Below are 25,924 nucleotides of genomic sequence, written 5' to 3'. Positions count from 1 at the left end.
TATATATATATTTTATTAATCTTGATTTTTATTTTAAATTTTATTCTATTTTTCTCAATAATATTATCTGAATTTAAATGAATAACATATCTATTAAATTAAAGAGACTTATAGGCATCGAATAACTTTTTTGTTATGTATTTTTATTTATTATATTATCCAATATTTAGTATTATTGCATTGTTAATAGAAACTTTATTAGCATATTACTTTATTTAAATTTGTATAGGCTACTTTATTTTTATAACATAATAGAAGATATATTTTATTTATTTTATATTTTATTCTATCATTCTCAATAATAGTTTGAATAAATAAAATTTTATTTTTAAAACGAAAAACAAAAAATTATTAGAAAAACAAATAAATTTTGAATTGGCAGTTTTTTATTTTAAAATAATTTAAAAACTCCAACTTGAAACTACTCTCCAATTTGAATGGACAATTATTTTTAATTACGTTTTTTATTATAAAATATTTTATTATTTTATAGATATTTAAATTCAAAAATATTAACCAATAACTAATTATTAACTAAATAACTAATTATTAACTATTTATGCCATGTAGCGTTTTTCTAGGCTGCCACTTGACTTAAGGAAAGGGCTTTTTTATTTCCTTTTAATTATATATATATATATATATATATATATATATATATATATAGAGAGAGAGAGAGAGAGAGAGAGAGAGAGAGATTTTCTGAATAAATAAAATTTTATTTTAAAACAAATTATTAGAAAAACAAAGAAATTTTGAATTGGTAGTTTTTCATTTTAAAATAATTTAAAAACTCCAACTTGAAATTACTCTCCAATTTGAATGGGACAGTTTTTTTAAAATTTTGTTTTTATTATAAAATATTTTATTTTATTATTTTATAGATATTTAAATTCAAAAATAATAATTAATAACTAATTATTAACTACTTATGTCATGTGTCTTTTTTCTAGGCTGCCACATAGCTTAAGAAGATGACTTTTTTTTCTCATTTTAATAATATATAGATTAGTGTTAGAACCCGCACGATGCTCAGATAATTTAAAAGAATATTAATCTTATATTATATTGTTTAAAATTTCTCAATTATCTAAATTTATCAATATTTTTTTTGAGTATTTTCTTACCATTTTAAAAAAATTAATTAAAATTAAAAATATCCTAGCATTATTTTTATCCCCTTTTTCATATATTCTTTTCTACTGTAATATTTGATTCGTTTTCTCATTTGTATTTAATTAAAATTTAAATAATATAGTTTTAATTAAATTATAATTTTAAATTCATCAAAAGTAAAGAGATAAGCCTTTTAGTATTTTGATAAAGAAAATCTACCAATATATTTAATAATTATTATTTTATTATGTATAAATATCTTAATTATATTTATAATTTTACATTTTTCAATAGGGAATTATGAGTTTTATTTATTGACTAAAATTTTCTCTATGAGAAATTTAATATATATATATCGCTTGAATTATTTTTAATTCTTCTTTTATGACTCTTTATTTATTATGATTTTAGTTATGTGTATATGTACGATATTTCTCATCATAATTCTAATTATAAGTCTTAAAATTGAAACTACTCCCCAATTTGAATTAGCAGTTTTTTCCCAAAATTAATTTTAAAACTCCAACTTGAAACTACTCCTCAATTTAAATTTGTAATTTTATAATTTTTTATTTTCGTTTTTTATTTTATACTACCATATTAGGAAGAAACTACTCCCCAATTTGAATTTGAATTTTTTTTATTTTAAAATAATTTTAAAACTCCAACTTGAAACTACTTCTCAATTTAAATATTTTGAATGGCTTTATCTATATTTTTTAATATATTTATTCAAATAGAGTAATCAATTAATTCAAAATTTCAAATTTAAAAGGTTTTTTAGTTAGAAAGGTAGTTTATTTTATCTTAATAATATCACTTGGCTTTTTGTTGTTATGCACTTGTCTTGATATGATGCTTATGCCTCTTCTTTTATCATATATAAATAGATAGATATAGATTCGAATACTAAGTGACAAAGGTCGTAACACAAACATTATGTATGAGTTCGAGTACTATTGGCCTTTGAATCATTGATGTCCAGCTCCCAACGGACTTTCCTACACTCTATTAAATGTGTGAAAATACAAATTTTTAAGATAGGGATAGCGACTATATGGTGAATAATAAATGGTAATGTATATTTAATGATAGAGTACATTAAAATAATTAGCTGTAGTAGATGTCAATTAAGATATTTCCAACGGAGAAATATATGCAAGTCACCTTCAAATTAAAGTTCCCCATAGTAAGCTTGGAATGTGTGGCATTAATTAAAATCAGCTTTTGCCTACTTTTTTCCCCCTAAATCCCAACTGCACTTCATAGTCACAACCACATTTATTTGGAATTCGAATCTATTATTTAAATGCTTATATATTGAAAGCAACACTCCTTCCTTCCCATATATTCTTTTTGTGATCTGCTGAGTTTGTTATTAATTAGGAGTGCTTATGATGATCAGAAGTTATTTTCGTACTTTGATTTTCTGTAAATGCCTATCTCACAATCAAACCCAAACGAACAAAATGTTGAATTGAATCGTACCAGTCTTTACCGGGGGTTATTACTCATTTTTGTACTTGATATTTTATTTTTCAATTATTTCTTCAATTAAGAAAACGAAAGAGAATAACTAAGATTCTCTTAGCTCATTCGAAAAGATCTCATAATTTAATTATCTATGACGGTTTATATTTCTAGCATGACCACTTGATGAAATCTGGAGGGAAGTGGGGTAAATGGCCGATACTAGTGGAAGGGTTAACCTCAAGATAATATACAATAGTAATTATGTTTACAATCAAATAATTTTAGATTTAATAATTTTTTTAATATATATACAGAAGTTTATGCAAAAGATACTATATTCGCGTGAATATCCATCACGATAGAAAATAATCATTTGAGTTTTCATTACTTCATTCTTTGGCTCTTTAACTTATACTCTCCTCCAAAAGCCACCTTTCTATTCGATCTAAATTCCTACAGCAACAATTGCGAGATTTGGAATGTTACATTGATATTTACTCACAATTCCTTTAGCAGTCCTTCAGTGTGCATTAATTTCCAGCAGCCTCAAGAATCACTCTGCAATACGTGATTCCTGTGTTCTTGAAACTGAGAATATCACTCCATTTATCATATTTGAATATGGTGGTATACTAATGTGAGGTTAGCAACGGAAACTTCCAAAGATAGACTGTCAGTTCTAAGTTTCACTTGAGAATCTCCTTCCATTTCCTTGAAATGTACAGCCAAAACCATGATCAGCTTTCTATAATTGCAGGTCTTTTAGCATCAGCAAGAAGGTTAACAATGTTATGATGGCGATTAGCCAAGAATTTGCACGCCGTTTTCTTCCATTTGCTGACAAGAGATGAGTGGGAAGTGCACATTCTTCTCCATTGAATAGCAACATAGTTGGAAATCCATCCCCATTTACTATATCAATACCTCCTAAATGTTTCTTATCAAATTTAAGGACTGATTGTTGCTTTCCGGGTACTCTAGGGTCTCCAGGTTTCTGTCCATCTGTTTCTGCTATCAAGTAATTTAAACCAGGTAGTCCTGTCAAGAAAACTGTGTCATTCATATTTCGAAGTAAAGTTCCATTGAAAGAGTAAGCTTGCGCAAAGCCAGAACCAGTTTTCTTGAACTGGATCCCAACGAACCAGTCCACGAAATTGATTTCTTCCCAGTTGAATATAGTAATCCGAGCAGTCCATCCTGTTTTATAGTTTGAATCAACATGCCAATTTATGCTAACCCCGCAGTTGTCACCACAAGGTAACGGCCTAGGGACGTGATAGTGCTTTATTTTAGCCCAATATACGGATTTCTCTGTTCTATTCGCGAATGGAACCAGTAGTGTTTCTGGGGGAAGAAGAAGTGCTGGTGCTTTTTGATTGCATTTAACAGAACTATCACAGCCACATGCACAAGTGCCGCAGGGAATTACAGAATCATTGTAATAGGCAGTGTAAGAAACACAGCACCGGTTCGCTCTTTCCTTTGGCTTGGTGATATTGCAGACTACTTGCCAACTTGCAATAGCTGTGACAGTAGCTTGAAGTCCACTTGGATCCGAGAATTGTGTCTCGTCTACTCTTAAGGCTTGTCCACATTTATAATCCGGATTAAGAACACCGATGATTTTCCATTTCTCAGGAGGGTAAAGAGCTGTTAGATTCAAATCTGGTGGAAGCTTATATACCTGTAACTGAAAAACAGACTTTGAATTGGTTTCATTCATTACACTTGGCATGATGCTACCATTTCTGCAGCAGAATGGTAACATCCCAACATCTTTATCTTGAGCTCTATCCGGAGGCAAATCAGCTATAGTTGGCTTCTTTTCACAGCTCAGTACTTTAGAAAAATCAAAGTCTTGATAGTACTGTCCTGCAGCACCATAGACACAATCCGAGTAGTCCTTTTTGCGAGTATATGCACCCCTCATTGAGTAGATGAATTCTCCTCTCATCCATTCCCAAGTTAAATTCCACTGATCAAGGCGTCCCAAAGGATTATTATTTTGTATGGTCACTTGTGCTTGATAGTTATTCGGATAGGCTTGCATAACATCATAAGAGATCAAAAGATCACCATTTTGGCGTGGGAAATACTTGGTTGTGAAATTCTTCGCCTTAAATTTTGGATCTTTTACACAGCAAACGTGCATTGTTGTTGCTGTCACATAACAAACAAAATTCAAGATTCAAAATTCAAACAAACAAAAATGTTCATTCACATAGCTAATTTCGTACTTACATTTTCGAATAGGTGCTGGACATTTGTATCCATCATTGACAAGCTTAATAGTTTTAGGCATGGGATAGCCCGGTGGCCTGATTCCAAACTGAGTACCTGTTAACTCAATCTCGGCTTGAATTTGTGTATAATCACCAGCAGTATCAATCGACGTTTTCAAATCTGTCTGAGGATAGCCAGCTAGGTAAGTTCCATTACCAACAGGAGCTGGGAAATCATCACCATTTACTAACACAGCATTACTAGCTGAGACTAAGAGTTCGCGATTTTGAAACCCGATGAAGACTTTCCAGTTCTTGAGCTCATATATACCAGCATTAAGTACTGTTGCCATAGCCTTAAAGGCCCAGGCCTGTGCACTTGCATTCTTTAAATGGGGAAGCTCTTTGGTTCTAGAGATGAATACATAGGATAAGAAAATGCCATTGCAGTCATTTTCTGCAGGAGGAGGTGCAGGGGGTGAATTACCATCATAATCTTGTGCCTTAATAGTGACTGAAAACAAGATTATGTAAACGATTGTGGTTTTTGAGACCATCTTCATTCTTTTTCCAACTTTCAATAGTGTCAATCAGATTTCAAGATTTGGGAAAAAAAAGGAGAAAAAAGGGGGGGAAAAGAGGAGAAAGAGACATTTGGGATGATAATCTTGAATTAAGTGAAGACTTAGTCAGACGAAAGTTTTTCCTCCATGTAAGCTACGACTGAAATGGCGGGACCAAACTACCAACGGTTATTCAATCTTTTTACTTTTTTTTTTTTTTTATTTGTATTTTGCCTCTCTCCCCTCGCAGGATAGGTTTACGACTAGTACATCTTACACTCCCCAGAGTCCAGACCCCACTTGTGAAAAATCACTAGTTTTGTTGTTGTTGTTGGTTATAAATAGCTTGACCATTATGCCCCTAGATCCTTTAGCAGTGTTTTCTTTTCCCTTATTGTTGGCTCAAGTGAAATTTGTTTTGATGATTGACATAGGAACTCCAGCATGAACCAGGTCCATACACAGTGTATACATACACGGGCAGATTCAAGCATAAGGGATGCACATGAAGGAGATAAGCTTAAGTTGTTATATCTGATATCTCCTCATCGAAAAGATTGCATAAATGATAAGGAGAAAGACTCCTTACTCGAAGAGAACTTTATCCAAGATAAGGGAGGAGTTAGAAGTTGAAGATAACTAGAACTCTTCCACCAAGGAAGAGTAGCATTAGAACTCTAGTTATTTCTTATTCTACTAACTCTATATATTGGAGGATGTTCTCATTCTACAGGCATGCACAAACGCTTAAGTTAAACGTAAGTTGAGAGCAAAATAGCAAGGCATTTAACAAGCAATGCTTGTGTGATTCAAGTGTGCGAACCTGAAACTACATGAACCAGATAGAAGAACCAGTTCCAAGCGTCTGTCATTTATTCTAGTTCAATTGTAGTAGGTATTTTCAAGTTGTACCTCTTTATCTAGAAGCAATTGTATTAGGTACTCTGAGTATTCAAGTTAGAGTTAACTCGAAATTGTTGCAACAATTAGAGGTTGGTTGCCACAACTGGATTAGAGTTAATCCTTAGGTTTACAAAGAGTTTTATAAATATTATTTTAGCTCAGTGATTTAGTGAAGTGTTGAAAAAATTCCTACTGAGTAGTAGGTCGTGGTTTTTTCACCTTTTGAGCCGGGTATTTTTCACGTAAAACTATTTGTGTTCTTTACTTTTCGCATTTACTATTTTCGTAATAGTAGTATAAGGAACACTCAGAAGAACCAGATCCTTCTATAATTAGTGCACGCGAAAATTGGACACCACACAAATCATCCCCTCTTGTGTGGTATTGTAGTATAAAATATCAGTTGGTATCAGAGCGAGTTATCCTTGAAGAGGCTAACACCTTAGGAGAAAATCAAGATGAGTGCACCACTTGGAAACTGGGAAGGGCAGTCCACTGCTAGGCCACCACTCTTTAATGGCCGGTAGTACTCTTGGTGAAAAGACAGGATGAGAGATCACATTATAGGAGAGGACTATGAGCTATGGGATATTGTCACCGATAGTCCACTGGGTACCTTGAAGATAAATGCTAAAGGAGTAGAGGTGCCAAAGACAAGAGCTGATAGCACTGCTGAGGACTTGAAGATATGGGAGAAGAATGCTAAAGCCAAGAAATGGCTTGTTTGTGGACTTGGTCCAGATAAGTACAGCAGAATCCAAAGTTTTACCACTGCTAAGGAAATCTGGAACACTCTGCAAGTGGCTCATGAAGGAACACCTCAAGTGAAAAGATCCAGAGGAACTCTACGGTATTCTCAATATGAGAACTTTACTATGAAGGAAGGAGAAACCATTTAAGAGATGTACATAAGGTTCACTACATTGACAAATGAACTAAAGTCTCTTAGAAGGATTATTCCTAAAGAAGATAGAGTCGAGAAGATATTGACAATGGTTCTGCCTATTACTTGGGAGAGCAAAATCACTGCAATTCATGAATCAAATAACATTTCCACTCTCCCACTGGATGAATTAATTGGAAATCTTACTGTCTATGAACTTAGGAGACAAACTATGAAAATGGATGTACCTAAGAAGGAAAGGAGCCCGACACTCAGAATCACTGAAGGTTCTGATCTAGAAGATGATGAAATGGCTATGATCATCAAGGACTTCAAAAAGTACCTGAGGAGAGGAAAGGGTCCTTCACGAAGTAGAAGCTATAGTAAGTCAAAAGTTCCTGAGAAGTAAGCCCATGATGGATGCTACATGTGTGGAAAGACTAATCACCACATCAAGAATTGGCCTCAATGGGAAATTGAATGGGAGAAGGAAAGACCTAAACGAAGGAACAGGGAGAAGGAATAGGTTCAACCCAAGAAAAACAAAGGATAAACCAAGGCTATGGTCGCTGCTTGGGGAAAAAGCTCAGATGATGATGATGGGGATGAACAAATACTTATGGCCATTGGAGATTCTGATGAAGTAACTGAGGTTCAAGTGAAGGGGAGCAACCAAATATGGTACATGGATAGTGGCTGCTCAAAGCACATGACAGGAAACAAGAACCAGTTCCTTTCACTTGAGGACCTTAAAGGAGGTTATGTCTCCTTTGGAAATGGTGAGATCATTGGGGTTGGAAAGGTAGGTAAGACTGATTCTCACTCTATTGAGAACATCTACTTGATAAATGGACTGAAGTACAGTCTAATAAGTGTATCACAATTGTGTGATAGAGGTAATATGGTAGCATTCACATCTACCAAATGCTTTGTGATTAATCTTACCACTAACAAGATAGTTTTGCAGGGAAAAAGAGTGAACAACATATATGTTGTAGTCTGTCCATACTTTTAGAAAATTAACTTACTTGCTTAAGTGCTAGGTAATGATCCCCTCATTTGGCACAAGAGACTTGGACATGCCAGTCTAAGTCAACAAAACAAACTAGTCTCCAAGGATTTGGTGATAGGGCTGCCTAACATTAAATTCAAGGAGGATAAAGTTTGCGAGGCTTGTGCAAGGGGGAAGCAGGTAAGATCCTCTTTTAAAATCAAGAAAATGTTAAGCACCACAAGGACGATGGAACTGGTCCATATGGATCTTTGTGGACCGATGAGAACATTAAGCAGAGGTGGTAAGAGATATGTGATGATGCATGTTGATGATTATTCTAAGTTTACTTGGACATTGTTTTTAACATCTAAAGATGAAGCATTTGACGTGTTTACTTCTTTTGTTAGAAAAACTCAGAAACAACTAGGTAATCAACTTGCATCAATTAGGTCTGATCACGGTATTGAATTTGAAAATGCTAAATTTGCTGAATTTTGTGATGAGCATGGCATAGATCATAATTTTTCTGCTCCTAGGACTCCACAACAAAATGGAGTAGTTGAAAGAAAGAATAGGACACTTGAGGATATGGCTAAGACTATGCTTCTTTATAGTAAACTGCCCCATAGTTTCTGGGCAGAAGTTGTGAACATTGCATGTTACATCATAAACAAGTGCATGAATGGACCTCTTGTAGAGAAGACTCCTTATGAGTTACTTAAAGGGACAAAGCCAAACATATCCCATCTTAGGGCATTTGGATGCAAGTGCTTTGTGCACAATAATGGTAAAGACTCCTTAGGTAAGTTTGATCCCAGAAGTGATGAGGGAGTATTCTTGGGATATTCTTCACATAGTAAAACTTATAAGATTTATAACAAAAGAACTATGTGTGTAGAAGAAAGTGTACATGTGATTTTTGATGAAACTAACATTCTTTCTGAGAGGCAGGAACATGATGATGAAGAAATTGGGTTGGTGAGAAACTCAAATGAAACTACAGCATAGACTGAAGTTGCACCAGAAGTAAGAACAGGTGATGGAACATGTCCTTCCACCCATGGCAACTTGACAGGGGGAACTGAACAAAGAGGAAGTGATCCTCAAACCTCAAGGGTACCTGTCCATGAACTTGTTCCTTAACAACAAAACATTGAATGAACATCTAGGGGAAACCAGCTGGTTGTGAAACCTTACAAGTATCAAAGTTCTCATCCCATTGAGAACATAATCACTGATCCTGTCACGACCCAAACCGATGGGCCGCGACGGTCACCCGGTACCTTACTCAACCGAATACCAACATAAAGTATCTTTTTGTATAATTCTATCATGGGTAAATGAGACGGAAAGGTTGTCGTAGGATAACTAGAATAAAACATGTAATACCAACTTGGGCCTATAAGATCAAAATGATCTCTCGTACACTAAATGTAGGCCGACAAGGCCATATAATCTTTTACGTACATGGCATATGTCTACAAGCCTCTAAGAGTAAATAAATATCATAAAGGCCGGGACAGGGCCCCGCCATACTAAACAATACACGTCCGAATCATACTGACCAAATAAGCAACTCCGGAGCAAATGGAGCGCACCAACATCTTCCGCTGAGCTGATAGCCTACTTGGAGAACTCTCAACCTGTCTATTGGGACCTGTAGGCATGAAACGCAGTGTCCCCAGGAGAAATGGACGTCAGTACAAATAAAGTACTGAGTATGTAAAACATGATAGTAGTATATAAAAGACATGAAATAAACATGGAGTAAAGAACTCAACCTGTAATTATGAATAGTTCTGTGAATCATGAAAATTTATAATGTCATGCATGGGCATATAAATGTCATACCATGAATAGGTATATGTGTACATAACATCATCAAGCCTATGAGGGCATCCCATCATATCATCTCAGCCACTGTGGGTAAAATCATCAACGTATACCAGCTGATCAGGTGGTGGTGCGTATATCACGCCATAACCTTTTTCCATATCCCATATACATATAATATATGCGTATATAACGCCATCTGGTCATGGGCCAATGTCCATGTATACATGAATGAAATGCATAAGAAGTACGTTAATAGGATTTCTCAAAATGTCATAAGATCACTATGCCTTTGATTAATATCATGAAATAAACTTTATCAACTTGCGTATTTTTCTGAGACCCATGAACAAATGATAGAATAATAAGACACATGGGGAATCAAGAATATAGACATTCCTAGTATTTCTATGAATAGTCATTTATGAAAGTTGCGTATTTGCTTATTTCGTTTGTATCGTACGGATCATAACAAAAGGAAATGAGGGATAGCCTTAACATACCTTAACTCCATTGAGTCCTTAATACCTTACAAGAAATTCTTCAAACAAATCAACTCAATCTACCATAACATAAGGAGATTCAAAACCAGTGTTGAGTAAAGGCTAAGTCCACAACTTAAACTAATAGCTCGTTTACGTAAATTTGGGCAGCATCTCCCCTGTAACTAGGCCCTCCTCCAACACCATATACCACCACCAACAACAACAAGAACACAACAATAACAACATGTAAGCATAATTTTCCAACCTTATCTCCATCACAATATACCATAAAACAGCCCACACACCCTAATCACTTCATACATAAAACGACAAGCAAAGTAGTGTCAAACAAACTAAAAAATATAACGAGGAACGACTAGCCCACCATTCTGTCATTATGTGGTGTTTCTCCATACCATATGTCCTCCAAAACTCCATTAAACAGTAGAAAAATATACAGCCCAAAGGAAACACGAAACAACCCACAAAATAGTCCACTACAAGTCAAATAACTCGAACTCACGGCTTCCGATCACCGTCCCGTGAGTTCTAACTATTAGGAAACGAATTTATTAACATTTCTTGATATTTAAACACTTAAATACATAAATTACACATTTTATTAACTATGAAGTACCTTCCAAAACTCAAACTACAAAGAAAAAGAGAGGCGATATAGCGATACTTACATCATAGGGATCGTTTTAATGTTAACGCTTCTTGATTCCATGCCCGAGATGATAATCTTGTTTGAAGCTCTTTCAAAGAGCTTAAGATTAAAGTTAGGGGTGTTATTTGGGTGTGTTCTCCAGAAAAATGGAGAAAGAGACGAGATGGGATGTAAATATCCCATTTTTTTAAAAAGTCAAAAAGGTGCTACTTGGCACCATATAGCCCTTCTTCCAATGATTATAACTTTTTATCCGGGTGTCATATAAATGAACAGTTAAAAGAGTTGGAAACTATATTCCAAGATCTTAAATTTGGTATATAATATGTCCTAAAAAGACCTCATATATCATACGAAATGCATTTCTCAAAAAGCTCTATTACAAGGCAAATTCTTAGTCGGTTTTTCCGTAACTTTAATCCGATTTTTCCTAAACTTCATATTTTATATCCAAACATCATATATAGCCATATTATGACTTTAAAATCATTTAAATCATTATTAACAAGTCTCATATTCATTACGTCACCTTGAGACGCACAAGGTGTAACAGATCCAACCTCTAAAATCAAAACCAGAGCTTATTTGAAGAATCTTTGTGCTTTTAATGCTTTTTATCTCTGATTGAACCTAAAAATATTGTTGAGGCTTTGCAGGATACAGATCGGGTGAATGCAATGCAAGATGAACTCAACCATTTTGAGAGAAGTCAAGTTTGGCATCTGGTACCAAGACCCAAGGACAGATCAGTAATTGGCATAAAATGGGTCTTCAGAAACAAACTTGATGGAGATGGAACAGTTACAAGGAACAAGGCAAGATTGGTGGTTCAAAGATATATTCAAGATGAGGGCATAGACTACGGTGAGACTTTTGCTCCAGTTGTAAGATCGGAGGCAATTAGACTCCTTATAGCCTTTGTTGCTTGTATGAAATTCATTCTCTATCAGATGGATGTCAAGAGTACTTTCCTCAATGGATATCTAAAGGAAGAAGTGTTTGTCAAGCAACTGTCGGGCTTTGAAAGCAAGGAATGTCCTTATCATGTGTATAAGCTTGACAAGGCACTTTATGGGCTCAAGCTGCCTCCAAGAGCATGGTATGAAATACTATCCAAAGATTTGCTTGAGCATGACTACAAGAGAGGTAAAATTGACAATACTTTATTCCTGAAAGAAAAAGGTAAAGATCTCTTGGTAGTTCAGATATATGTTGATGATATAATCTTTTGGAGCAACTACTGATAAGTTAAGTAAAGAATTTTCTAAACTAATGGCGAGTGAATTTGAAATGAGTATGATGGGTGAGCTTAATTTATTTTTAGGTTTACAAATTAAAAAAAATCAAATGGAACTATGATCCATCAACAAAAGTGTGTAATAGAGTTGCTTAAAAGGTTCAAAATGGAATATTCCAAAGAAATTGACACTCCTATTGCAACTGCCACAAAATTAGATATAGATGAACCTGGTTCATCTGTTGATCAGAAGCTGTATAGGGGAATGATTGGCTCTTTGTTGTATCTCACTGCTAGAAGACCTGACACTATTTTCAATGTAAGGTGCTAGATTTCAGGCAAGTCCAAAGGAGTCTCACTTGACTGCTGTCAAGAGGATCCTGAGATATCTAAAAGGAACCACTGCTCCTTTGTCTATGGTATCCAAAATGTAGTAATTTCAACTTAGTGGGATATGCTGATGTTGATTATGCAGGTTTTCTTGTGGATCGAAAGAGCACCTCAGGTATGACACACTTTCTTAGCTCATTCCTTGTGTCTTAGACCACCAAAAAGCAAAATTTTGTGGCCTTATCTACTGCTGAAGCTGAGTATGTTGTTGTTGCCTCATGTTGTGCTTAATTGTTGCGGATCAAACAACAATTAATGGACTTTGGAATTGACGTAGGTTGTATACCCATCTTTTGTGAAAACACTAGTGCGATTAGTATGACCAAGAACTCAGTTCTTCACAAAAGAACTAAGCACATAGATATTAGACATAATATTTTGAGGGACAACTATGAAAAAGGTTTGATCATTATGGAATTTTATGCTACTGACAAGCAAATAGTTGACATCTTCACAAAAGCTTTAAGTAGAGATCACTTTGAAAGGAACATGTTAGAATTAGGGATGATTAAGATTACCTAAAAGGAACCAGTTCTAACTCAAAATTTAGTTAGAGAAATTGTGAATTCTTGTAAATAATTAGATTAGATTTTGTCCAGTATCATACTTTTATCAGTATACTCTTGTGCCATGTGCTAAAATGACTCATTAATCTCTAATGATATTATCTCTATTTTCTTGGAAAATTCAGACTTACACAAGATATTTCTCATTAAAGAACCTGGTTCATTAAAATTACTTGGTACGTACTCTCCACTCTGCATATTTTGAAATAATTATAATTGGATTATGATCAAGAGGTGAGTCCCATTCAATCCTAAACTCCTCGATTTTATCAGTTACGAAATGAACCAGTTTCATTCAACAGAGTCCAAACCACATTAAGTTCCTAGATTCTAGGGACACTCTTCAATGTCTTTTCAAACTGAATTCCAGTTTGATTAGACTTCTACAAAGGCTGTTGTTACCCAATCAAACACTTCGACTTTAAATTGATTAGGCCTCAGTTGCTTCCTCACTTCTCAATTCTCAAGTCGTCAAGAATTTCTCTCTTCTCTCATCTTCCAAACACACACAAACCAACTTTCCCCAAATATCCAAATATAGAAATGACAAACCCTTCTGAGAATCCCTCATCACCACCCAAAGAAATCACACCCACACCATTTATCACACCTTCAACCACGCCTACCTCTAAGAAAAGTAGAGTCAAGATGCGTGCTCACAAGGTTATTGCGGGTAAAGAAAAACTCAAGAAAATTAATGAAAAATTGAAAGCAAGTCGAGAGGAAGAAGTCCGGAAATCTAATGAATCATTCAAATCTGCTACTGAGGGGGAATAAATTATTTCGTCTGATATAGAACATGTAACATCTGGCCCAAATACTACTACGAAAATCATCTATGAGGTTGCTGCTAATTTAGAGAATAGGTTCATTATGGTGGGAACTGTGGCTGGGGTTGAGACTACTGAGTCTAGGAGAATAGGTGGTAAAGATAAAAAGGGAAAAGAAAAAGAGAGTTAAGGTGTTCAAGGTGTTGTGAGAGGTATGGGAAAAGGAGTGGCTGAAGGTTCACCCACTCCTACTAGTCTGATTAAAGAAACATGAGCAATAATAGTGTGGAGTGAGGAATTTGCTGGAGAAAGTGTAAAAGAAAAAGGGGGAAATGGGTCTGGAGAAGCTGCTGAAGGGTTGGTCCGATTAGGAAAGGATGTTCAAGAACCTGTTCCATCTGACCGGGAAATCCTCGCAGACCTACTGAAAATAGTGACTGACACTTACAACCCCAAAAAGAAAAGGAGTTCAGGAGTCAAAGTTCCTTGCATTGCTAGGGAAAACAAGAAGAGAAAAATTGCCTCTTCTATCCCTGTAGAGATTCCTCCTACAAGAGGAAGAGATACAAGGAGTCAGAAGAAGCAGAGTGAGGTTGAACTGGAAAATGCCTTAGAAGAAAGAGAAAAGCTGATGCTAAAGGAAAAAAGAATGTGGTTGATCCTGTTGAGGCTTTTGAAATTGAGAGATGGCATGGTCCTTCGGGATGAAGAGGAGACATAGGAAATGGAGGTTGTGACTCCAAAGGCAAAGAAATCCAAGACTTCCACAAAGAAGTCTGTTTCAAATACAAAGTCTGCGGAGCCATCTACTTTGGCTAAAAGAACCAGGTTTGCATTGAAACCAAGAAAAGTGAAAATAGTGGAGGAAGAAGAATGGAGTGGAGAAGAAGAAGGATTTGATGCTGAGAAGGACAAGATGATTAAGTTTGGGAAGAGAACCATCTTAAAATGTAGACTCCTCAGGGACTTGGATGAGGAAGGTATGGTAATGCTGCTGGAAAAGTTACAATTACAAGGATGGAAGGACATGGTCCTTCAGATGGATGAAAAGCTGGCAAGAATTGAGATTGTAGAGTTCATGGCAAATTGTGAGATCAAAGATGGTAGGGTCACCAGTGTGGTAAATGGGGTGACAGTGAGCTTTGATGATAGAGAACTTGAGAGATCTTAGGTGTACATGTTGAATGATACAATGATTATAAAAAGCTTAAATGGCCAAGTCTAGAGAATCTCCCTACTGCCCTTGCCATTACAAGAAAGTTTGGTGACAATGATGAAGATCTTGAGCCCAAGGCTGTGTATAAAAGTGAGATGAAGCCACCCCACAAAGTATTGTTCGAATTTATTAACAAAGTTGTCCTACCTAGGCAGGAAAGAAGGCACATTGCCACATTCATGGACCTAGTCCTTATGGAATGTTTGGACAGTGGGAGGAAAATCAATTGGCCTGGATTTATTATTCAGCCTCTTGATAGGGTTCTAACTGGCACCAAAACTCATGCCATACCCTATGGTTTTATTCTCACGGTTGTACTTGCACACTTCAAGGTACCCATAAAGAAATGAGAGGTTGGTACAAGCAAGGATCACTTTGGGGAAAATACGTTGACTGCTTGTGACTATGAAGTCCACACCACTCCCAAAGAACCTGGTTAATCCAAAAAGGTACATGTGAACAGCAAAGTGCGAGCCTTGGTGCAAGAAAGTGGGGCTAAGGATGCTGAAATTGAAAGGTTGAAGAAGAGGTTGGCAGAAGTGGAGACTTAGAGAGATGCTCTCAGAGCTGAGCTGGCAAAGGAGAAGGAGAAGAATGATGGCATTCTTCATGACATGCTGAAACTGTTTCAAGTCAAGAACCAAGAACCTGGTCCTTCTCAGCCTTAAGCCTTCCTAGCCTAGTTAGACCAACCAGTGACCCGGATGGGATTTTTTTGTTTCTTTTGCTCATGATCCAGTTTTTTTCTCTTTATGCTTGTGGATGACTAAGTATCAATGATAATCGACTGTTTGTTGATACTTCTTAGATGGCTAATGTCAATATATTGATAAATGATACTTGACTCCATGATTGCATTTGAAGTAGCCCTAGTGTCCATGAGTAATTTCTATTAAAATCTGGTTATCTAACTTAATTTCTATGCAACTTTCCGATGATGCCAAAAGGGGGAAGATAGGTTGTGCTTTTTACTCTGGACTGTGATGTTAATAACCTAATGAACCTGGTCCTTGATGATTAGTGACTTTAAAATGGAAAGTATTCTAACATTGTGTTGATGTTGAGCTAAGTTGACATAGGGCCTATACTTATGAAAAACACATAATTTGTCATCATCAAAAAGGGGGAATTTGTTGGTCCAAGTGTAATTTGTTTCGATGATTGACAAAGTAACTCCAGCATGAATCAGGTCCATACACAGTGTACACAGACACGGGCAGATTCGAGCATAAGGGATGCACGTGAAGGAGATAAGCTTAAGTTGTTATATCTAATATCTCATAATCGAAAATGTTGTATAAATGATAAGGAGAAGGACTCCTTACTCGAAGAGAACTTTATCCAAGATAAGGGAGGAGTTAGAAGTTGAAGATAACTAGAACTCTTCCACCAAGGAAGAGTAGCATTAGAACTCTAGTTATTTCTTATTCTACTAACTTTATATTTTAGGAGGATGTTATCATTCTACAGGCACGCACAAACGCTGAAGTTAAACGTGAGTTGAGAGCAAAATAGCAAGGCATTTAACAAGCAGTTCTTGTGTGATTCAAGTGTGCGAACCTGAAGTTATGTGAACCAGATAGAAGAACCAGTTTCAAGCGTCTGTCTTTTATTCTAGTTCAATTGTAGTAGGTGTTTTCAAGTTGTACCTTTCAACTTTATCTAGAAGCAATTGTATTAGGTACTTTGAGTATTCAAATTAGAGTTAACTTGAAGTTGTCACAACAGTTAGAGGTTGGCTGCCACAACGGGATTAGAGTTAATCCTTAGGTTTACAAAGAGTTTTGTAAATACTGTTTTGGCTCGGTGATTTAGTGAAGTGTTGGAAAAAATCCTACTAAGTAGTAAGTCGTGGTTTTTTCACCTTTTGAGCTGGGTATTTTCTACGTAAAAATATTTGTGTTCTTTACTTTTCGCATTTACTATTTTCGCAACAGTAGTATAAGAAACACAACCAGGTCCTTCTATAATCAGTACACGCGAAAATTGGACACCACACAAATTACCCCTCTCTTGTGTGGCATTTAAGTATAAAACATCGCTTATAGTATATAAAATACAACCCTTTATTTCGTTTCTCTTTTTTTTCTTCCTTCCTTGATTCTTTTTAAATGTCAAACTAATCAGATCTGTTGTAATGTCCAAGACCCCTACAATTTTAAGAAATGAATTCTTCATGAAATAATAATATTGAATCAATCTCTAAATTATGTTTCTCTTACCCTTTTCCAGCTGGATTCTAAAAATGACCAGAGCGAAAAATTAACAAAAATGAAACACTTTGCGGTAAAAAAAAAAAAAAATCACTTCCCATTAGGAGGTAATAAAAGGAGAATCAGGGACAGGCCATATTCTTTTGGATGATTTACTGCAAAGGGGCATGAACTCCTTTTAAAATGTCCAATTCTCCACTCTACTCATCAAAGTTATGTGAAACTTATTTAGTAGTTATACAAATTGAGGGTGTTCAATCTGCAGTAGATTAGCAGCTTCATTCAGTTGGTACTAATAGTATATGTGATCAAATCCAAAATTTTCAGATTACATGAGCCTGCAACATTTTTTTTTTTTTTTTATAATTATAAGGAAGCCTGCAACATTCTATTAGAGATATTGAAGTCCAAACAATAGCTTATCCATAACCAAGAGTATGAGAAAATCCCTGGAGTTTGTTCAAATCAAATAATTAGCATTAACACAATCTTCAACCAACAGGCTAAATGATTCAACTCTTTACACGATCCTTCCTCGTCGTAGTTCCAAGAAGAGGAAAGATAAAACTAGTAGAAAAATAAATTGAAAAAAAAGAGGAAAAAGAATTTATAATTCTCCCAAAACATTGTCCTGGTTTTAGGAGTTAGATTTTCACCTTCTGTTTCACATCTCTAAGCCCTCCTACTTTTTAGTTTTCTTCGGTATTTCTTAATAACATTTTCAGTGTGACAGTCTCTACATCTACGCAAGTTTCTATACCCTCCTCGCCTTTCTCTTCAATCCTTTCATGAGGACTATAAACAACTTCAATAGCTAGGCAATGACAGAATTTTCTCTGCTATTTTGAGCTACGAGTTTGTAAAATTAAGCCACTTCTATGTTCACTGGTTTAGCATTGCCTTCGACGAATTTAGCCTTGGACTTTTCTGCTCGTGATGACCTTGATGAGGATGATGAACCTGACCTGGGAGAGGATGTTGACTTGGCCTTCCTCCGCTTCTGTTTCTTAGGAGGTGCTACGTCCCTGTAAAGCTCAGATGCTGGTTGCTGTCTCATTGATTCTGTGTAATCTGTCAAGAAGCGAAAAAAAGCATAAATTTTCACACAAGAAACAACACCTAACTATCTACCAAAAATCAGGATTGGTACATCTACTATAACAAAGTTTCGTGAATCAACTCATATCAAGACGTCCAGAAGTTGGCATTAGAAATCAGTCCATCACATGATATGTTAAATGTTCATTTACCCGCACTTGAAGTGATACGTTTCTCATTTTTGGCATTTATTATAAAAGTTCTCACTCAAAGATATAAACGAAGTGCGACACAACCAAGTTGAATGACCAATAAACAGACCACACATCAGTATTTGAAATAGAATTTTTTTCGCGTCAAAGTTGTTTCAAGATATATCAAGAAACTTGTACTTCCCTTTCACACTGAATGTCTCATGTCAAAATAAGTGATAATGGTAAGTCAAAGGAGTGTGCCTAATCTTAGTAGAACTAGTTGCTTGCTTTCTTCTCCAAGAGCAAAAATCACAGACTTTTTTATGAAACTTGGATTAGCTTAGCTTCAAAGAGAACTAAGATAAAAGGTTAATTGCGGTGAAATGCTTGTATTACTAGTCAATTGAATGATTCCCCTGTTCCATGATTCTGACTCAAAGAATGACTTGCAAAGATATATATATATATATTCCTTTCTAACCTTTTCACAGAGGATTGTTTGGTAATCTAGATGTTATGAAATTACTAAATTAAGGTGTAGCTGGTGCGAGACAGTATTTACCTAACAGCTACCATTATTCTAAAAAAGCACATAAAAACTGTCCCTCTCTGGTGCCAAGTTAAAAAAGACTTCTTCTAAGACAGCTAAGTCCAAAGCTTTCCCTGGCTTGAGGCAAAGAATCTTTTAGGGTCCCTTTGGATGGAGGCATTTGGCCTTATGCAAGTATTTGCACCTACTCAGATTTACCTAATAGAAATTGGATTTGAAATGCAACTAATTAGCATTTCATTTCAATCCTTATTTTAGATTAATTCATTTCAAATGACACTTGATATTATGTCAGTTGCAATATTACGCATTGAAAACATACTAGTATAAATTTACATTCCCCTATGAAATAGTAGAAATGAAATACAGACCATTTAAAAAACAAAATGAAAGAACTGCCCTGTCCTTTTTAATAGATTTCTCTACATATTAGTACAAAACATAGGACAAGCTTATCATATTTCAATCACAACTCAACCCGTGACAAAACCCTACTGCCATTGTCTGATTATGGACACTGCACATGTTTTAAAGCAACATATCAGACACTTCCCTTGTTTTATTTTTGTTCTTTCTTTCTGATTCTTTCAAAATGATTCCAACTCAACTACTACTCAATAGATTTAAAAAAATCATAAAACACATCTTTTGGTCATTATTCTTCGATTGTCACATAGATGTTTGGTACTGAGAGGAGCAGACAAGAGGGAAATGGAGGGATTTTTAGAAGCAAAAAATATTAACCTTGAGATGCCCATGGAGAATGTGCAGAACCAGAATTACCAATAGAAGTTGCTGCAAAATCAGGCCCAGTCTTGAATTCATTCATCTATAAAGTTCCAAAACAAACAACAAAATATTAGGCATGAGAAAAAGATGAAAGCATTTCATACAAATATGGACCAAAGAATGATGAAGAAATTAAGACATACCCAACTGGGGGCATTGCCTGATTGTCCATCCCAACCAATATGTGCCACATGCTTTACATCAGTTGGATATCCTATCTCTATCTCCCTCTCCTTCACAACTGTAATCAGAACCCAATTTCTCCTCAGTCAAAAAATAATTCAAAATGAAAGGGGAAAAAAAGCATAGAATATATGGGGCTAAAGGAAGAAAGACAATTACCAAAAATATTAGAGATATATTTGTAGATCCCCTTCATTTTGGTTCCCATAGAAGAGTGAGCAAAATTCCAAGGCAACAATAACCCTCTGCTCAGATATGAAACAGAACACAGATAGAAGCACCACACAAATGTGAAGAACCAATTCCTTTGCCTAAAAATTGTACACAATAAAAAAAAAATTGACTTTTATCCTTTTCAATATACAGAACCAAATTTGCATAATGCAAAGATTGAATCTTTTTTCTTGGTTCTGTTTTGGGATTGAAATGTACAAAAGAAAAACCAAATTAGAAAATGTGGAATGGATTGAGTAGAATACCTTTTTATATAAAAGCTGTTAATTCTCCTCAACTTGCTGCTGCATTGGCCATTATCTTTGTTGAAGCATTTCAGGTATAATAAACATGTTATAACTGAAAAAGCAACCATGCAAAAACAATATAGTTTGAATGAAGAAGAAAGGCCTAGAGAAGTGATGGATCAATTAGAAAATATGAGAAATAAAAAGGGAAAAAAAAAGAGAAAGAGAAAGAAGGTAAGATAGGTGGCAATGAGATGATACAAAGAGAGTTGAAGAAGAAAAATTAGGCCAAGAAGGGAAAGAGAAAAGGTGAGAAGCTAGAGGTGGAGAACCACGAAAACCTCCCCAAAAAGAAAGGGGTTGAGGTTAGTTTACAAAGAACAAGTACACACAGGAGAAGGGGGGGGGGGATTTCATATTAAAAAATATAATAGCAATAATTATAGAAATTTAAGAAATAGGATATCACTCTGAATTATTTTCATAGTTGAAAATGGAAAATGATAAGAAAAATGATCCACTAATACAACATACTAAACAAATACTTAAATGACATTTAATGGGTTATTGTTATAGTGTTGTAAATGTTTTGTTGGCGTGTAGGTGGCTTTGTTGTTGAAAGAGTAAATCGAGGAGTCATGTCCTTTTCTTTTCTAGTACTAGTATGTCGAAAATGGCACCTAAAGTTAATAATTTGTTGAAATTTAAATTAAAAAACAGATATCCCAATTTTCGAAGAGCATATTTAGTGGGTGTTTGGACCTAAGAATTGTAAACTTCCAAAAAAAAAAGGTAAAAATAATTTTAAAGTGAAAATGGTATTTGAAAATTAGAGTTGTGTTTGGACATGAATATAATTTTGGGTTGTTTTTGAATTTTTATGAGTGATTTGAGTGAAAATTTTGAAAAATAACTTTTTGAAATTTTTTAAATTTTCGAAAAATTCCAAAATTTATCTTCAAGTAAAAATTTAAATTTTATGGTCAAACAATGATTTCTAAAAAAAAAATGAAAAACTGGCCAATCGTGCTCTTAGTTTGAGTTTTTCTTTTTTCTTTCTTCTTCTTGGCTATAAGTAGTAGAGTATGTTCAACTACAAATATTTTACACTTTTCCCAAGAGAAATTTATACTCATACTCAATTTTTACTTCAGAATAATTTTTTTTACTTTAATTTTAAATACTATTTTCTAACTCTAGCTAAATATTCTGCAAATACCTGCCTAATTATTATGTAAAAGAATGATTATCAAATATAGGTGATTAGAATAATCAAATTTGTTGAATTGGTAGTTAGTTATTGCTGTTAGCTCTACGATTGATAACTTAGCTTTTCATCCTTTTTTTTTGTTCTTTTTCTTTTAACTGAATAACACTTTAAATATAACGGTTTAATTCTTATATATTGATGGAATTGGACCTAAAGAAGTTATTCAAGTTCCTTATCAATTAGGTATTAGTGAAAAATGCAAAAATAAAAGAATTAGCTATCATATCAGCCAAATTGAATAAATGATAGGTTAAGATCATGTTGTTCAATTCATCTGGAATTGAAAAAGGAAGAACGAGCAAACATTGACCGATTAATAGTTTTGATTTCTTGTTGTTGTGAGTCACATCAAGATTAGTGACGGAGTAAAAAATTTCACTAAGGAGATTAAAATATAAAAAAATAAATTTATAAAATACAGTATAATTTTTGGACGACAGAGTGTGACAATTAATGCCTCTTGAATATATATGGCTCCGCCATTGATCAAGATGGATCGCCCTTACTATCAACAAACTCATAGTAATATAATGCTATGAGTAGTATGGATTTTGTGAGATATTATTCGGGTTGACTTAATATTCCTTATGAGTCATGACTATCATATCCATAAGAAAGCATCACACAAGGTAAGAGTTCCCTTTAATTGATGAGCTCTGGGTTCATATAAAAACACAATTCGACTTTGGGATTGGTTAGGTAGATAAAATTTCAGCATCAGAAAATCTTTAGTTTGCTTACTTGTAGGGATGAGAATATTTCCCTGTCAAAACATAACACATGTTCATTAATTAGTTAATTTCCCTTCTCCGTGGAACTTAACTAATTCCCACATGCCACCCACCCCTCTCCTAAACTTTTTTTAGCCACATCCACTACCATTCCTTGCTATTTTTTACCGGTATAAAATTTGGAATTCTTTTCTTAAATTGAATAAACTGTTGAGAATCTCACATCGGTGGTGAAGGAAAGGATGATTCGAGCGATTATCACCTCTTGAGCTAGTTTTTGGGGTTGAATTAACCCCAATATCTATTTATTTTGATATCAAAGCAGGACCCATCCCAATCCGATGTTGGGTTGCAGTTTTAGGTTTTTCAAATCATGATACACCAAATGTAAAACATCATATCTCCATTTTTTCGGGTTGTTTAGCATGTCACGGGCTAGACGTATAGTTGAGAAAGGAGGGCAATGGGAAATATGGTAGAGGATTCGTGTTGAGGGTTATATCTACAATGTAGTATCAATAGCTTTTGTTCGCCCGCTATATATGTTTATACGGTTAAAATCGAACTCACCCAATTTTTCTATCTGACCGGGACCAGGGAGCTGCATCGAAGGTCGACTTCGTAGTGGATCAGACCAAGGTACGAGGACGAGGTACCAAGTTCGGGATTCGAGGTACCTGTCGAGATCGAGGCTAGCAGCGATCGAGACCGAATAAGACAGGCATCAAGCAAGATCGAAGATAACATAATAACAGAAAGGCGAAATATCCATGACTGGTCGAAAATCATGGCGGAAATCTCGAAACGGGTCAAATTAGGAACGATTAATTAGCTAATTATGAGATTTTCTTCTGTAATTAGAGTTATACCATAAGTAGAATTCTTCTACTATATAAAGGGGAGTATTAACCATTTGTAAGGCATATATTGTTCACAGATATCAAAGCAATATAATTCTCTTTCTCGTTTATACTATTGTTCATCAGCTTGTTATATTTTAATTGTTCTTGCATCAACCAGTTAGAGAGTATCCAAACTCGAGGGCTGAGTTCCATTCTAACACTGATTTGCTTTACTTTATAGTTCATTTCTGTTATTAATCTTCATATTTATCAATTGTATTAAGTGAAATCACGTATCCTTAAAACCATATTATAAGTTTAATTGTTATCCAGTTTTAAGGGTAAACAGTTTGGTGCCCACCGTGGAGCTAAGGATAATAGTGTTTGCTTAATACTGATTCCGATAACACACACTGTTTTACACTTGTTCTCGTAAGAATCTTTATTTTCAGGATAAACATGTCAAACTCACAAGCAACGCCTACACATGGTGACAACGACCTCAGATTTCACGCGGAAAATGACAATATAGCCGCCTCAGGGATCAAGGTACCTCAGGCTGACCTCGAGGAAGCATCAATTGCAAATCCCGTCGATGTCAGTTCACATGTCGCCCTAACCGCAAATTTGGGCGTTGATCCCGAAGGTAGCATACGCTAGGAAGTTCGATCAGGTGGTCGAGATACGCAGGGTGGAGAAGATGGTGGAGTTAGCCTCCAATTGATATTCAAAATTTTACAGGTTCAACAAGCCGCTATAGCACAACTACAAAATCAGCATCGAACATCGAGTAGGATCGAACCAGAAGTCATCCATAGGACCGAGCCTGTGCCGGAAAGGTCGAACCCCAACGAATCGGGGACTGACCCCGCCATTATGAAAATGCTCGAGGAGCTCACTAAACGGATTGACTTGGGAGAAAAGAAAATCGAGGCAAATAACAAGAAAGTATAGACATACAATTCCCGGGTTGACCAAATACCGGGGGCACCACCGATTCTAAAGGGTATGGATTCAAAGAAATACATACATAAGCCTTTCCCTCCAAGTGCAGCACCGAAACCCATTCCGAAGAAATTCCGAATGCCAGAAATTCCTAAGTACAATAGGACCACCGACCTTAACGAGCATGCCACTTCTTATACGTGCGCAATAAAAGGGAATGACTTGGAAGACGATGAGATCGAATCTGTTCTACTGAAGAAATTTGAAGAAATCTTGTCGAAAAGAGCAATGATATAGTACCACAATTTGCCGCCTAATTCCATCGATTCCTTCGCCATGCTTGCAAACTCCTTCGTAAAGGCACACGCCGGAGAAATAAAGGTTGCGACTAGGAAGTCGGACCTCTTCAAGGTGAAACAAAAAGACAACAAAATATTGAGGGAATTCGTATCTGGGATGTTCAAGCCTTTACTCAAGGTTTGAACGAACGAAGTTCGGTGGCATCACGATAGCTAAAGCAGAATTTAATTGAATATCCAGCGGTAACCTGGGCCGATGTACATAATCGGTACCAGACAAAGATCAAGGTCGAGGATGATCAATTGGGGACCCCTTCCGGTTCCGTTTATCCAAACAAGCCCGTCGGCAGAATTCAAAGGGATATCGACAGAGAACCTCGGTCGAACAAAGATCGATATCAATCATACAATGTAGATCATAGAAATAGTGGCCCAGGACGCAATCACATCCGAAATTATCGAAGGAACGATCGAGGACAGAGCTCTCGAGGGATTATAAGCAAAAGTGGCTTTGATAAACATGCTGATCCCATAGAAGCACCACGATTATCAGAATATAACTTCAACATCGACGTATCAGGTATTGTGTCAGCTATTGGAACAATCAAAGATACTAGATGTCCCAGACCCCTACAAACCGATCCATCCCAAAAAACCCCCAATCAAATATGCAAATACCATGGTACACATGGTCATAGAACCAAAGACTGCAGACAACTAAGGGATGAGGTGGCCCGTCTATTCAACGAGGGTCACTTTCGAGAATTCTTGAGCGACCGAGCTGAAAACCATTTCAGAGACAAGGATGCAAACAGGAAAAATGAGCAGGAAGAACCACAACACGTGATTCACATGATCGTTGGTGGGGTCGATATTCCACAAGGGTCCGTTTTCAAACGTACTAAAGTATCAATCACCAGGGAAAAACGAACTCGGGATTATGTTCCAAAAGGTACTTTATCATTCAATGATGAGGAAGAAGAAGGGGTCTCACAACCCCACAATGATGCTTTGGTAATCTCTATCCTTATGAATAAAATTCAGGTTAAACGTGTTTTAATTGATCCAGGAAGCTCGACCAATATTAT

General features: G+C 35.5%; 3 protein-coding genes across 4 annotated transcripts; 1 reads left to right on the top strand and 2 right to left on the bottom strand.

Moving 5' to 3' along the window:
- Positions 1–2,948: 2,948 nt before the first annotated feature.
- Positions 2,949–5,574, bottom strand: LOC104100358 (COBRA-like protein 10). Its single transcript, XM_009607570.4, has 2 exons — positions 4,831–5,574; positions 2,949–4,749 (listed from the first exon to the last, which is right to left on the bottom strand). Exons 1-2 carry the CDS (start codon positions 5,372–5,374, stop codon positions 3,335–3,337), a joined length of 1,959 nt encoding a protein of 652 aa, XP_009605865.1. The 5' UTR covers positions 5,375–5,574; the 3' UTR covers positions 2,949–3,334.
- A 1,251-nt stretch (positions 5,575–6,825) lies between these two features.
- LOC138905153 (uncharacterized) lies at positions 6,826–7,176 on the top strand. The gene has a single exon (XM_070193660.1). It carries the CDS (start codon positions 6,826–6,828, stop codon positions 7,174–7,176), a length of 351 nt encoding a protein of 116 aa, XP_070049761.1.
- Positions 7,177–17,989: 10,813 nt separating this feature from the next.
- On the bottom strand, positions 17,990–21,096 carry LOC104100359 (CRIB domain-containing protein RIC10-like). Of its 2 annotated transcripts, none has more exons than XM_009607571.4 (5): positions 20,768–21,096; positions 20,448–20,599; positions 20,249–20,346; positions 20,061–20,145; positions 17,990–18,605 (listed from the first exon to the last, which is right to left on the bottom strand). In XM_009607571.4, exons 1-5 carry the CDS (start codon positions 20,875–20,877, stop codon positions 18,400–18,402), a joined length of 651 nt encoding a protein of 216 aa, XP_009605866.1. In that variant the 5' UTR covers positions 20,878–21,096; the 3' UTR covers positions 17,990–18,399. The 2 variants fall into 2 exon arrangements, with proteins under 2 accessions (XP_009605866.1, XP_009605867.1); XM_009607572.4 differs by having other exon boundaries at positions 20,448–20,533.
- Positions 21,097–25,924: the final 4,828 nt, after the last annotated feature.

This window comes from Nicotiana tomentosiformis, chromosome 2 (assembly GCF_000390325.3).
Source record: "Nicotiana tomentosiformis chromosome 2, ASM39032v3, whole genome shotgun sequence".
Lineage (NCBI taxonomy): Eukaryota > Viridiplantae > Streptophyta > Magnoliopsida > Solanales > Solanaceae > Nicotiana > Nicotiana tomentosiformis.
This window is presented reverse-complemented; position numbering and strand designations above follow the sequence as displayed.